Source organism: Musca vetustissima, unplaced genomic scaffold (assembly GCF_032173495.1).
Source record: "Musca vetustissima isolate MV318-11 ecotype Yass unplaced genomic scaffold, APGP_CSIRO_Mvet_v1 utg560916, whole genome shotgun sequence".
In the NCBI taxonomy this organism is placed as follows: Eukaryota; Metazoa; Arthropoda; class Insecta; order Diptera; family Muscidae; genus Musca; species Musca vetustissima.
In genome coordinates this window covers 853-14620 of record NW_026873452.1, presented here as the reverse complement: position 1 = coordinate 14620, position 13768 = coordinate 853, and the positions used below count along the sequence as shown (strand labels likewise).

The following is a 13768-nucleotide window of genomic DNA, read 5'->3' as shown; positions in this document are numbered from 1 at the left end:
AAAATTTCGTCCATAACTTTGGACTGTATCGTGTTTACTAATTGTAATGGACAGACGGACGGACGGACACACATGTTTAGATCGACTCAGCTAGTCGAGATATGACGATCGGTATACTTTGGGGCTACACAAAGCTGTAATAGGGTATAAATATTAAAAAAAAAAAATCCACGCCTAAGGCTAGACCCTGAAATAATATTTTTACAAAATCCACGCCTAAGACTAGACCCTGAAAACATATTTTAAAAAAAAATCACGCCTTCGGTAGCTACTCGAAAAAATGATTTAAAAAAATACAAGCCTTTCGAAGCTAGTTTAAAGTTACTTCAAACAATTTGTTTTTTTTTTTTCAAAAATAAAAACTTGCTGTCGTTTTTTCTGTCCATTCTACTCACCTGATAGGTTGAACAATTGAAACAATGCCAGCAGCAGCTCTCACCCTCCACATATTTTTTCGCCTGACCCCTTTCGCATTCCAAACTGCAAACGGATTCGGGTGGTTTGGGTTGCAACATTTTAAATTGGACCTCTGAAAAATAGAACAGAAATATAGGTAAAAAATTAGCTATTAGATAAAAATTTGAAGCAAGGCGTATGTGTAATATTTATTGAATAATTATACATTAATAATTTTTTTTTTAGTAAATATATTTTTCTAAATTTATAAATATATTTTTAACGTTTTAAATTCACTAAGATATTATTTTTATTAATAAAATTCAAATTTTATTGAGATTAACTAGTTCACTTAAAAATGTAAAACAATAAAAATAATTTTGTTTATCCAAGAATCCAATTAAAATTCCCCTTCACAATATTAGCCACATTTTATATAGTTTCCTTATGTGTCAAATACACATCACCTCAATGTCCATTAAATTTAAAATTGCCAATTTAAAGTAGGATGTTAATTTATTTTAGTAACAACTATTTATATGAGCGTATGAGTAATATTAATTATATTTGTAATTAATTAATCATATGCCTCTTAGCCTATGAAATACGAGTATGAAAATAAATCAAATACTTATTGACACATTTTCCCATTTAAGAATTTTGTTAATGCAAATTCATGATTTCTACTCATAAAGACATAGACGTAGGCTACAATGTCCTTGAAAAAATATTCTTAAAATATGGAGGTCTTTGAAAGTATTATTGAAGTAATTTGCGCCTGGGAGGTCCTTGAAAGCTTTATCTAAATAATCAATGCCTTGTGGGTCCTACAGTAAAATTTTTCTAAATAATCTCAGTCTGAAAAAAAATCTTTAAGAAGTCTACACCTTGTAGGTTCTTGAAAAAATATTATTTAATAAAATCATCTCCTTAAATAATCTAAGTCTAGAAGATTGAGAAAATATCTGTGAGATAATCAATGTGTTGCAAGTCCCTGAAAAATATTTTTTTTTAATAATCCACCTCTTAAAGGTCCTTGGAAAAATATTTTTTTAATAATCCATGTCTTGAAGAGTCCTTGAAAAAATATTTTTTTAATAATCCACGTCTTAAAGAGTCCTTGATAAAATATTTTTTTAATAATCCACGTCTTGAAGAGTCCTTGAAAAAATATTTTTTTAATAATCCACGTCTTGAAGAGTACTTGAAAAAATATTGCTTTCACAATCCACGCCTTAAAGGCCTTAGAAAAAATATTTTTTTATAATCCACGTCTTAAAGGCCTTAGAAAAAGTCCTTGAAAAAATATTTTTTAATAATCCACGTCTTGAAGAGTTATTGAAAAAATATTTTTTTTCTTCTACAATCCACGCTCTAAAGGCCTTTGAAAAAATATTTTTTTGTTCTACAATCCACGCCCTAAAGGCCTTTGAAAAAATATTTTTTTTACAATCCACGCCTTAAAGACCTTTGAAAAAATATTTTTTTTATAATCCACGCCTTAAACGCCTTTAAAGAAGTATTTTTTAATAATCCACGCCTTAAAGGCCTTTGAAAGAAATATTTTTTAATAATCCACGCCTTAAAGGTCCTTGAATAAATATTTTTTAATGATCCAAAACTTAAAGGTCCTTGCAAAAGTATGTTTTTAATAATCCAAGTCTTGAAGAGTCCTTGAAAAAATATTTTTTTAATAATCCACTCCTTAAAGGTCCTTGCAAAAGTATGTTTTTAATAATCCATGTCTTGAAGAGTCCTTGAAAAAATATTTTTTTTTTACAATCCACGCCTAAAAGGCCTTTGAAAAAATTTTTTTAATAATCTACGCCTTCAAGGTCCTTGAAAAAAATAATTTTTTAATAATCCACGCCTTAAAGGACCTTGAGAAAATATTTTTTTAATAATCCACGCCTTAAAGGTCCTTGAAAAAATATTTTATTTTTAATAATCCACGCCTTAAAGGTCCTTGAAAAAATATTTTATTTTTAATAATCCACGCCTTAAAGGTCCTAGAAAAAATATTTTATTTTTAATAATCCACGCCTTAAAGGTCCTTGAAAAAATATTTTTTTTAATAATCCACGCCTTAAAGGTCCTTGAAAAAATATTTTATATTTAATAATCCACGCCTTAAAGGCCTTTGAAGAAGTATTTTTTAATAATCCACGCCTTAGAGGTCCTTGCTGAAGTATGGTTTTAATAATCCACGCCTTAGAGGTCCTTGCTGAAGTATGGTTTTAATAATCCACGCCTTAGAGGTCCTTGCTGAAGTATGGTTTTAATAATCCACGCCTTAGAGGTCCTTGCTGAAGTATGGTTTTAATAATGCACGCCTTAGAGGTCCTTGCTGAAGTATGGTTTTAATAATCCACGCCTTAGAGGTCCTTGCTGAAGTATGGTTTTAATAATGCACGCCTTAGAGGTCCTTGCTGAAGTATGGTTTTAATAATCCACGCCTTAGAGGTCCTTGCTGAAGAAGTATTTTTTAATAATCCACGCCTTAGAGGCCCTTGCTGAAGAAGTATTTTTTAATAATCCACGCCTTAGAGGTCCTTGCTGAAGTATGGTTTTAATAATCCACGCCTTAGAGGTCCTTGCTGAAGTATGGTTTTAATAATCCACGCCTTAGAGGTCCTTGCTGAAGTATGGTTTTAATAATCCACGCCTTAGAGGTCCTTGCTGAAGTATGGTTTTAATAATCCACACCTTAAATGTCCTTGAAAAGGTATGATTATAATAATCCACACCAAATAGGTCCTTGAAAAAATATTTTTATATAATCCACGCCTTGTAGATCCCTGAACAAATATATTTTCAAATAAGCCCCTCCTTATAGGTTATTGATTTTTTTTTTTTTTTTTTGAGAAAGAAATCCCCACCTTAAAAATATCCTTTAATAGTTCCCCCTCAATAAAATGTTATTTCCGCCATTGCTTTGAAGTTGTTTTCATACATGTATGTGTCTATGTAGTCGTCTCCAAATTAAGTTTTAATATCCAGGTGTTGGTAAATTTTACTAAACCATAGATGTCAATTGATTTAACAATTGCTGAGAAAACCAACATTTCTAATTAAATTTTTTTGCATAGTTTTTTGTGTTCAATAATAGAATGTGGTTTACTAAAGTTTTAGAAAATAAACATGAAATATTAAAAAAAAAAATAAAATAAATAAATAACCCAACTACTGCAACTGGCAGGAGAATCTTGTTAAAAAAATAGAACTACAAAATAAAAAGAACATCCTTTTCAAAGGACATGTCCGCATGCCATGTTTATTTAAGTTGTGTGTTTTTTCAAAACTTTAATTTAAATCCTTAGGCCACAATCTTTTATTTAGAAAAATAATAAATTCCAGTGTTTCATTGTAAGGCCAGGAGTTCCTTTTATGTTTGTCTGTGTGTGTGTGTGTTTATTTCAATTCTATGTACCTTACAAGTTACATAGTTGACCTTTTCTCTAATCCTGTCATTGTAAGATATTTAAGTTATGACAATTGTAAATTGCAAAGAATGTTCGCAAAGAATGGCAAAAGGAACTACAGGTATTTGTGTTGGGGGCATTATGTGGGTGTGTGTGTGACATACACACACTTACACAATGATACAATTAAGAACTAAGTTAAAACTACAAGGAAAGATTACAATGAAATCCGGTAGGACTCAACTCAACAAATACTTTTCCAAGGATTAAAAAATATATTTGTCAAGGACCATAAATGGGAGTGGATTATTTCAAAGATCTGACAAAGGCATGGATTTTTATACCCTACACAATTATGTGTCAGGGTATTATAGCTTTGTACAGCCCCCCATACTTTTATGTGAAAAATTGCAAAATTTGTATTTTATAGCGTATATATATACACCTGAAGGACATAGACCCGAGAAGTTGATAGTTTATCCAAGAGGTTTGCCTTTAAATTGATACCAATTATATTCCGTATGTGGAAGTTACACTTAAATATTTAGAGTTGATTTCGTATTCATATATTACTTAGTAACCCATTACCACATTAGAAGACGGAAATATAGCGCTGATCGCTTTGAAATGTTCCATGACGTTCCAGTTATGGTCAAGGACAACGTCTATAATTTTCGGTGATGATCAGATAATAATTTTGGGATGAAGGGGACCGAAAACTCCATTTTTTGTATTTTTTTCGAGCCGATCTATATGCCACATTTAAAGGTGAACATCACAACACAACCCAATGCGAAGGGAATCTGGACAAGTAATTAGAAGGGCTGTAGTGAATATAAGTAATATTTGTTGACCTCTAGTCGGTCCAGAGGGTGCAAATATTGCGAGATATTGCCGGAGCTCAGAATATAGAACCACAGAAAGTTATATTTTCGTGGAAGTCGTGTAGGGTATCATATGGTCGGCCCCGTCCGACTACACTGCTCCGCTCACTGGTTTAAAAATATGTTCCAAAGCCCTAACTTTCATATTATAAAGATCACTACCTCAGGTTTTTTTTTAAATATTTTTCAAGTCCAAAAAATAGCATTAAAAAATTCCAAATCATCAAAATAAACCAAAATATTTCAATGACATACAACGCCCATTTTTGGTCCTTGGTCTTCTAAAAAAAAAAATACCTCAACCACATGCGGATTATAGGACACGTGTTTTTATACCCTTCACCACACTGTGGTACAGGGTATTATGTCTTTGTGCATATGTTTGTAACAGGCTAAAGGAAACAAGATAGACACATGGTTTCTTTTGAGAATATGCATAGAATCAATTTCTAAGTCGATTTATGCATATCCGTCCGTCCGTCCGTCTGTCTGTGCATGCTAAATTGTAAACAAAGTACAGGTCGCATTTATGATCCGAATTGGATGAAATTTGGCATAGGTCACGTATTCGGCCCAAGGACGAACCCTATTGAAATTGGGAAAAATCGGTTCAGATTTAGATATAGCTCCCATATATATATTTAACCGATTTAATGTAAACGGTACCTATATATCTTTCGATTTGCACGAAATTTGGTACAGCCTAATCATTTAGGTCTAGAATTATGTCTGCCAAGTTTCGTGAAAATTGGTCCAGATTTAGATATAGCTCCCATGTATAGTTTCGTCCGATTTCATGTAAATGGTGCACCAAAGTCCCTACATATCCTTCGATTTGCACGAAATTTGGCATAACGTACTGAATTGAGCCTAGAGTGATGTCTGCCAAGTTTTGAGAAAATCGGTTCAGATTTAGATATACCTCTCATATATAGTTTCGTCCGATTTCATGTATATTGGGCCCCAAAGTCCCAATATATCTTTCGATTTGCACGAAATTTGGCATAACGTACTGAATTAAGCCTAGAGTGATGTTTGCCAAGTTTCGAGAAAATCGGCCCAGATTTAGATATAGCTCCCATATATAGTTTCGTCCGATTTCATGTGAATGGTGCCCAATGTCCCTATATATCTTTCGATTTGCACGAAATTTGGCACAACGTTCTGAATTGAGCCTAGAGTGATGTCTGCCAAGTTTCGAGAATATCGGTCCAGATTTAGATATAGCTCCCATATATAGTTTCGTCCAATTTCATGTATATGGTGCCCAAAGTCCCTATATATCTTTCGATTTGCACGAAATTTGGCATAACGTACTGAATTGAGCCTAGAATGATGTCTGCCAAGTTTCGTAAAAATCGGTCCTGATTTAGATATAGCTCCCATATATAGTTTCGTCCGATTTCATGTAAATGGTGCACCAAAGTCCCTATATATCTTACGATTTGCACGAAATTTGGCATAGCGTACTGAATTGAGTCTAGACTGATGTGTGCCAAGTTTCGTGAAAACCGATTGAGATTTAGATAGTGCTCCGTTATATCATAGATTGATTTTAAGGAATTGACGCACCAAGGATCCAATATATGGCTGATAGGAACGTACTGAAATTGGTATTACGTACGTACTGAAATTAGTATTACCTAACCTGTGACAAGTTTCGTTGAAATCGGCATAGGAATTTGAAATTGTGCATAGAATTTCTTAATTGCTTTTTCTAGAAGAACAGACCTATTGATATTTGTTTGAAGTCGATTTACATACTTTTGTCCTATTGTAACAATCGAATGACATGTTTATGGATAGATCTGAGTCGATTCATATTTAGATAAATATCACATATTTTATTTCATCCAATTTCATGTTAATAGTCCTGTTTAATATACCCATAGTGGTGAAGGGTATCATATAGTCGGCCCCGTCCGACTTTACTACTTTCCTTACTGGGTTTTAAGACCAAAAAATTTTATTACAAAATTCCAAACCATCAAAATAGACTAAAATATTTCAATGACACTCATTGCCCATTTTTGGTCCTTGGTCCTCTAAAAAAAAATACCTCAACCTCATGCGGATTATAGGACACGTGTTTTTTTTTTCGCAAATTATAACCAAACCAGGAACATCATGCAATGGCAGATATCATCGCCAATACACCACCGAAAAAAAGCCATCCAACTGACCACCCTTCGGATATGGTATGTGACCACTTGCAGCAAATGTCAAATCGACAAAAAATGGACACAATGAAACGCTACATAGTCAACTGACAGTTGAAAAAGGTACGGGGTTTGTTAAGGTCATGACACGTGAGAGCATGGAAGAAAATAAATTAAAAGAAAAATAATAAATATTTCGTTACCACTTTTTTGCAACAGAAAAAAAATATATGTGATTTGAAAGTGGGTTAAGTTTAGTCGGGCAAGGGGCGTAGATGGTACTATTTTGTGAATGGGAGGGGTAAACCTATACCGATATTTTGTGTGACTCTTTGAATGAAGAATGTTTCTTATTCTCCTATAAAAGTTAATCCTCTCTACCCGCAACTTACATTGGAGTAGGTTGAGGAAACATCGTTCAAAATTTTATCTATTATCGTTAGATAAATTATTTGACAACGTACAACGAAAAAAATTCTTTAATTGATATAATTTTTCAATTTGAAATTTATCGTCCTACAACGGCACTCAGAGATTTATCCCTCCACGTCACAGCCTACATAGTCAAACAAATTCATGTCTTTAGCAAAAAAATAAAAAAAAAAATACCAAATCCAATGACCCCCTGTCATGGGTTGTAGATGATGCCGAAAAAAAAAACGTCCAGAATCAACATGGGGTATTCAGCATCATCATTCCAGCTGTTCTTGTCTGGGTTGTCTAGTTTGGTACTCTTAACATGAAAAAAATTAAATCACCATTCGAAACGCCAAAAACACCTTTATCTGGTATGCAAAATGAAATATATGACCGTATGACACTTTTTTCAGAAACTTTTAGGGGTTTCAACGTTTTTGAATAAAGGAGGAAGGGGATGAAATAAAAATTATTTAAAAAGAATTTTGGATGTTTAATATGCGTAGATTTGAAAACATATTTTCTCAAAGACTTTTGCTAGGCTTGGGTCACTATAACCCGGAACTTATGTTAAAAAACGAAATCCTTTGGAGAATATGCATAGATTTACTTTCTGAGTCGATTTATGCATGTCCCTCAATGTTAAATTGTAAACAAAGTGCAGGTAGCACAAGTCACTTACTTGGCCCAACGACGAACCCTATTGAAATTGGAGAAAATCGGTTCAGTTTTCGATATAGCTCCCATATATATTTTCGTCCGACTTTATGTAAATGGTGCACCAAAGTCCCTATATATCTTTCGATTTGCGCGAAATTTTGCATAGGGTACTGAATTGAGTCCAGAATGATGTGTGCTAAGTTTCGCGAAAATCGGTTCAAATTTCGATATAGCTCCCGTATACAGTTTCGTCCGATTTCATGTAAATGGTGCACCAAAGTCTCTATATACCTTACGATTTGCACGAAATTTGGCATAGGGTACTGAATTAGGTCCGCAATGATGTGTGCTAAGTTTCGTGAAAATCGGTTCAGATTTATATCTAGTTTCCGTATATAGTTTCGTCCGATTTAAGGTAAATTGTGTACCAAAGTCCCTATATATCATTCGATTTGCACAAAATTTGGCATTGCATACTAAATTAATTCCAGAATGATGTGTGCTGTGTTTCCTGAAAATCGGTTCAGATTTAGATATGGCTCCCATATATATTTTCGTCCGATTTTAGGCAAATAGCACACCAAAGTCCCTATATATCATTCGATTTGCACGAAATTTGGAATAGAGTACTGAAGCAAGTCCATAATGATGTGTGCTAAGTTTCGTGAAAATCGGTTCATATATAGATAAAGCTCCCATATATATTTTCGTTCTATTTTATGTAAATGGTGCACCAATGTCCCTATATATCCCTCGGTTTGCACGAAATGTGGCATAGAGTTCTGAATTAAGTCCAGAATGGTGTGTGCTAAGTTTCGTGAAAATCGGTTCACATATAGTTGTAGCTCCCATTTATATTTGCACCCGATTTTATCTAAATGGTGCACCAAAACCCTATACATCCCTCGGTTTGCACTGAATTAAGTCCAGAATGATGTGTACTAAGTTTCATGAAAATCGGATCAGATTTAGTTATAACTTTCGTATATAATTTCGTTTGATTTTAGGTAAATGGTGCACCAAAAAACCTATATATCCGTCGATTTGCACGAAATTTGGCATAGAGTACTGAATTAAGTCCAGCATGATGTGTGCAAAGTTCCGTGAAAATCGGTTCAGATATAGATATAGCTCACATATATTTTTGCATCCGATTTTATGTAAATGGTGCACCAAAAACCCTATATATCTTTCGATTTGCACGAAATTTTGCATAGGGCACTGAATTAGGTCCAGAATGATGAGTGTTAAATTTCGTGAAAATCGGTTCAGATATAGATATAGCTCCCATATATATTTTCGTCCGATTTTATGTAAATGATGCACCAACGTCCCTATTTATCTTTCGATTTGCACGAAATTTGGCATAGAGTAGTGAATTAAGTCTAGAATGATGTGTGTTAAGTTTCGTGAAAATCGGTTCAGATATAGATATAGCTCCCATATATATTTTCGTCCGATTTAACGCAAATGAGGCACCACCGTCCATATATATTTTCCGTTATGCATTGCCTACTGAATTAATGCTGTGTGCAAAGTTTCGCGAAAATCGGTTCAGATTTAGATATAGCGCCCGTATATATTCTCTTCCGATTTAATGTAAATTGTGCACTAAAAACCCAAAGTTTGACCGACTGGTGCCTGATTGATATTACATTTTAAACAGTGAAGCATACCATATTGCGTGTGTAAAGTTTGCTTTTACTCTATTTACAAAATTTCGAATAGGTTGCAGAATGGCATATGTGGGGTTGATGTTAGTCGGTGTACTTATAGATAAAGATAACATATTTAAGTTCGTCCAACATATGTAGAATATACCCAAAGTGGTGAAGGCTATCATATAGTCGGCCCAGTGCGACTTTACTACTTTCCTTACTGGTTGGTATTCCAACACTCAATGTTTCGTTTAATTTTTTTTCGTACTCACCTGACATATTTAAGCGCAGCTCTCCCTCATAGTATTCACCAACTTTGACCCAATTATATTGACCCTCCTTGATCTGTTTAAAGTGGATAATGTTATAACGAGCTGGACCATCACCATTATTATCGAAACGGAAGTGATCACCACTGAGGCCTGGAATTATATAAACAAAAAATAAATAAAAATTTAAAATCAAATTAAAAATAATAAAAATATTTCTTTGACAAAAATAATATATATATATATTTCTGAATTATATAAATTATTAAAAATAATGATTAAAAAATTCTAATATATAACTATAATAACTTATCCATGTCACTAAGACCTGGAAGTTTATATTAAATTGTATAATAAAAATATATAGGCTGTATAATAAATATAAATATATTTTATTATTAAAAAAATTGTAATAAGTAATAAATATAAAAAAAATATTATAAAAAAATGTGTGTTTGTATATTTGCCAATTTTTTAAATAAATAAATAAAAATTTATTATATATTTATATTTTAATATATTTGTATTACATTACTTGGAGGTCAGTGACCAAATATTTATTTAATTTTTTGTAAAAATTATTTATAATTATTTATATTTTAAATACAATAATTAACTTATCTTTTCTTCGATACTCACCCTCAAATTCCACTTTACGTAAAAATCGCAGTAAATCTGCTCCCTTTGTTGGTTTCATTGCCTCACACAATGATGGCTTGCCGCCGCACAATTCTCGATGCATATCTCTGGGGAATTAGAAAACGACGATGATGATGAAGAAGAAGAAAATGACAAGAGAATATGAAATGATATAAGTCATCAAGCTAATTGTTAATGTGAACTACTGCCAAATGCCGATAAGCTAACTAAAATGACCTTGAACTTAAATGCGAAATGTGAGGCATTAAACCAATACAATCATATTCAAAAGGGAATTTTTGTGATTGCAGTTGTATAATTTTAAATTTTAGTAATAATTATTGATAACACTTTGAGCCAAAATCAAGGTCATGGTCAGGGGTGTAAATTCCTATTGGGGATGAAATTCCCTAGTGAGTATATGAATATCCCAGGAGGAAAAAATCACCATGGGTCATGGAAAATATGGTGTTATTATTTTATGTTGGCGACCCCATTATCATATCTCCGTTTGGGGTTTTCACATACCCACCAAAGTTATTCACCGTAAATAAGAATTTTTCACACCCAAAATTTTGAAATAAATATTTATTTAATTAAAATTAATTAAAGAAATATAAGTTTTTTAAATATATTTTCCTCTTACCTCAAAGCATAGGCAAATGCCATAACCGCATCGCTAACAAACTGCAGTTGATCCTCAAAATCTGTGTCCTCACGGCTCAGACGTTCAGTTTTGGAACACGTACGATTATAATTGTTGTACGGGGTACTGGAACTGCCAGGATAACGACACTGGAAATGGTCTTCCCAGAATTCTAAAAATGAAAAAGAAAAAAAAACATTTGAATTTTGAAATTATCTCTTAAGTGAATTGGTATTATTTATCCTTTGAAGATATCCTTTAAAGGACTTGGTATTATTTCCAGTAACATAATTAGACATTGTTATCTGCTGATTTTTTTTTTTTTTTTGAAATAACTCCTCTAAAAACTTACCCACAAACCATGGATTCCGTAAATTGTTCTCAACTGTCAAATTGAGAAAATATTCCTCAAAACCCTTAACAGGATTTGCCTGAGGCTGCACAGAAAGGGTGCCTTCGACCTAAAAATTAAAAAAAACATGTTAAATAATTTATTATATGAAATAATATAATAAAAAACCAGTGAACGGAGCAGTATAGTCGACGAGGCCGACCATACGATTTTCTACACCAGGGACGTACGCAGGGGGGAGGCCCGGGGGGCCCGGGCCCCCCCCGAAATGAAAATTGTTCACAGTAAATTTATGTTCGCAACAGCGATTTTTTCATTTTGTACTACCGGGCCCCCCCCCCCCCCCCCCCCCCCCCCCCCGAAATGAAATCCTGTGTACGTTACTGTTCTACACAACTACCACGGAACTCTAAGTTCTGCGGATGTTTATTCCGACCCTGACAATAATTCGTGATATTTGCACCCTATTGCTCGATTAGAGGCCAACAGCATATCTTCCTAACACTGACATATTTTCCGAATATTATAAATATTCAGTAAAGCTCTTCTAATTACATGTTAAGATTCCCTTCACCGTGGGTGTTGTTGTTATGTTCGGCTTATAATTGTGGCCTGTATATCGTCTCCATAAAAACACAAAAAATTAAGTTTTCGGTTCACTTCATTCCAAAATTATTATATGATCATCACCGAAAATTATAGGCGTTGTCCTTGGCCATAACTGGAACCTCATGAAAAATTTCAAAGCTATCAGCGATATATTTCCGCCCTCTGGTGTGGTATTGGTTACTAAATAATATATGAATACGTAAACACCTGTAAATATTTAAGTATAACTCCCGCATTCGAGAACATACGACAATATAATTGGTATAAATTTAAAGGCCAACCAATCCTCTTGGATAAACTATCAACTTCTTGGCTCTATGTCCTTCAGGAGTAAATACATACGCTATAGAATACAAACATTGTCAGTTTTCACACAAAAGTCAGGGTTCATTTGACCAGCTAAATATTGACCCATCTTTATCAAAACAGGCACGCTTGTTCCTTGGCCCGAAAAATTGCGTGATTTTCTGACCATAGTTGCGGCCTCTAGAGCGACCAGAAAAACCGACAAAAATTAAATATTTGGTCCATTTCATCCCCTAAATATTAACCGATCTTTACCAAGAACAGTAGGGGCCTTCATTGGTCAGAACCCACCCTACATGCAATATTTCGTGAAGATTGGTCCATAAATGTGGCCTGTATCGTGTTTACAAATTATAATGGACAGACCGACGGACACACATGTCTAGATCGCCTCAGCTAGTCGAGATATGACGATCGGTATACTTAAAGGTGGGTCTAGGACCAATATTTCGCGGCGTTACAAACGTTTGGGGCTGCACAAATCTATAATACCCTGACAATATAGTTGTGTAGGGTATAAAGGGAGTTATATGAGGACTACCCCTAAAAAGGGGTGAATATTAATAATTGTTGGTGGGGATATTTGTTACCATATACGACTACAAAATGTGAAATTTCAGCGAATTCGGTTGAAAAACTCGCTCAAGAACCTCAAAATATCGACAGTTGGGTGTACCCTTAGAACTCAAATTACTAAATTACAGCCAATTCGGTGAAAAAATCAGATCAAAACCCCCCAAAAACTGGAAATTGGAAGGTACCCTTATTGTGGGCTACCAGAAAAAATGGACCTATATTTATAGTTTTTAGTGGGGAAATATGGTACCCAATAAGAACTCAATGTACCAAATTTCAGCGAATTCGGTTGAAAAACTCGCTCAAGAACCTCAAAATATTGAAAATTGGGCGTACCCTTATGTGGGGGCTACCTGAAAAAAATGACCTATATTCATAATTTTTTGTGGAGATATTTGCTACCCAATAAGAACTCAAATTACTAAATTACAGCCAATTCGGTGAAAAAGCTGGAAATTGGAAGGTACCCTTATATGGGGGCTACCAGAAAAAGTGGACCTTTATTTATAGTTTTTAGTGGGGAAATTTGGTACCCAATAAGAACTCAATGTACCAAATTTCAGCGAATTCGGTTGAAACCCGCGCTCAAGAACCCTAAAATTCCAAAAATTGGAGGGTACCCTTATATGGGGGCTAGCCGAAAAAATTGACCTATATTTATAATTTTTAGTGGGGAGATTTGCTACCCAATAGGAGCTCAAAGAACCGAATTTCAGCGAATTCGGTCGAAAAATGCGATCAAACCCCACCAAAATACCGCAAAATTCGGGGGTAC

General features: G+C 33.9%; 1 protein-coding gene across 1 annotated transcript; it reads right to left on the bottom strand.

Moving 5' to 3' along the window:
- Positions 1–395: 395 nt before the first annotated feature.
- Positions 396–11611, bottom strand: LOC133325244 (metabotropic glutamate receptor 4-like; the record flags this gene model as incomplete). The annotated part of the gene is made up of 5 exons (XM_061534029.1): positions 396–529; positions 9869–10018; positions 10505–10611; positions 11151–11322; positions 11503–11611. Coding segments are annotated over 5 exons (672 nt in total), but the record flags the coding sequence as incomplete, so codon positions are not given.
- Between the last annotated feature and the right edge of the window lie 2157 nt (positions 11612–13768).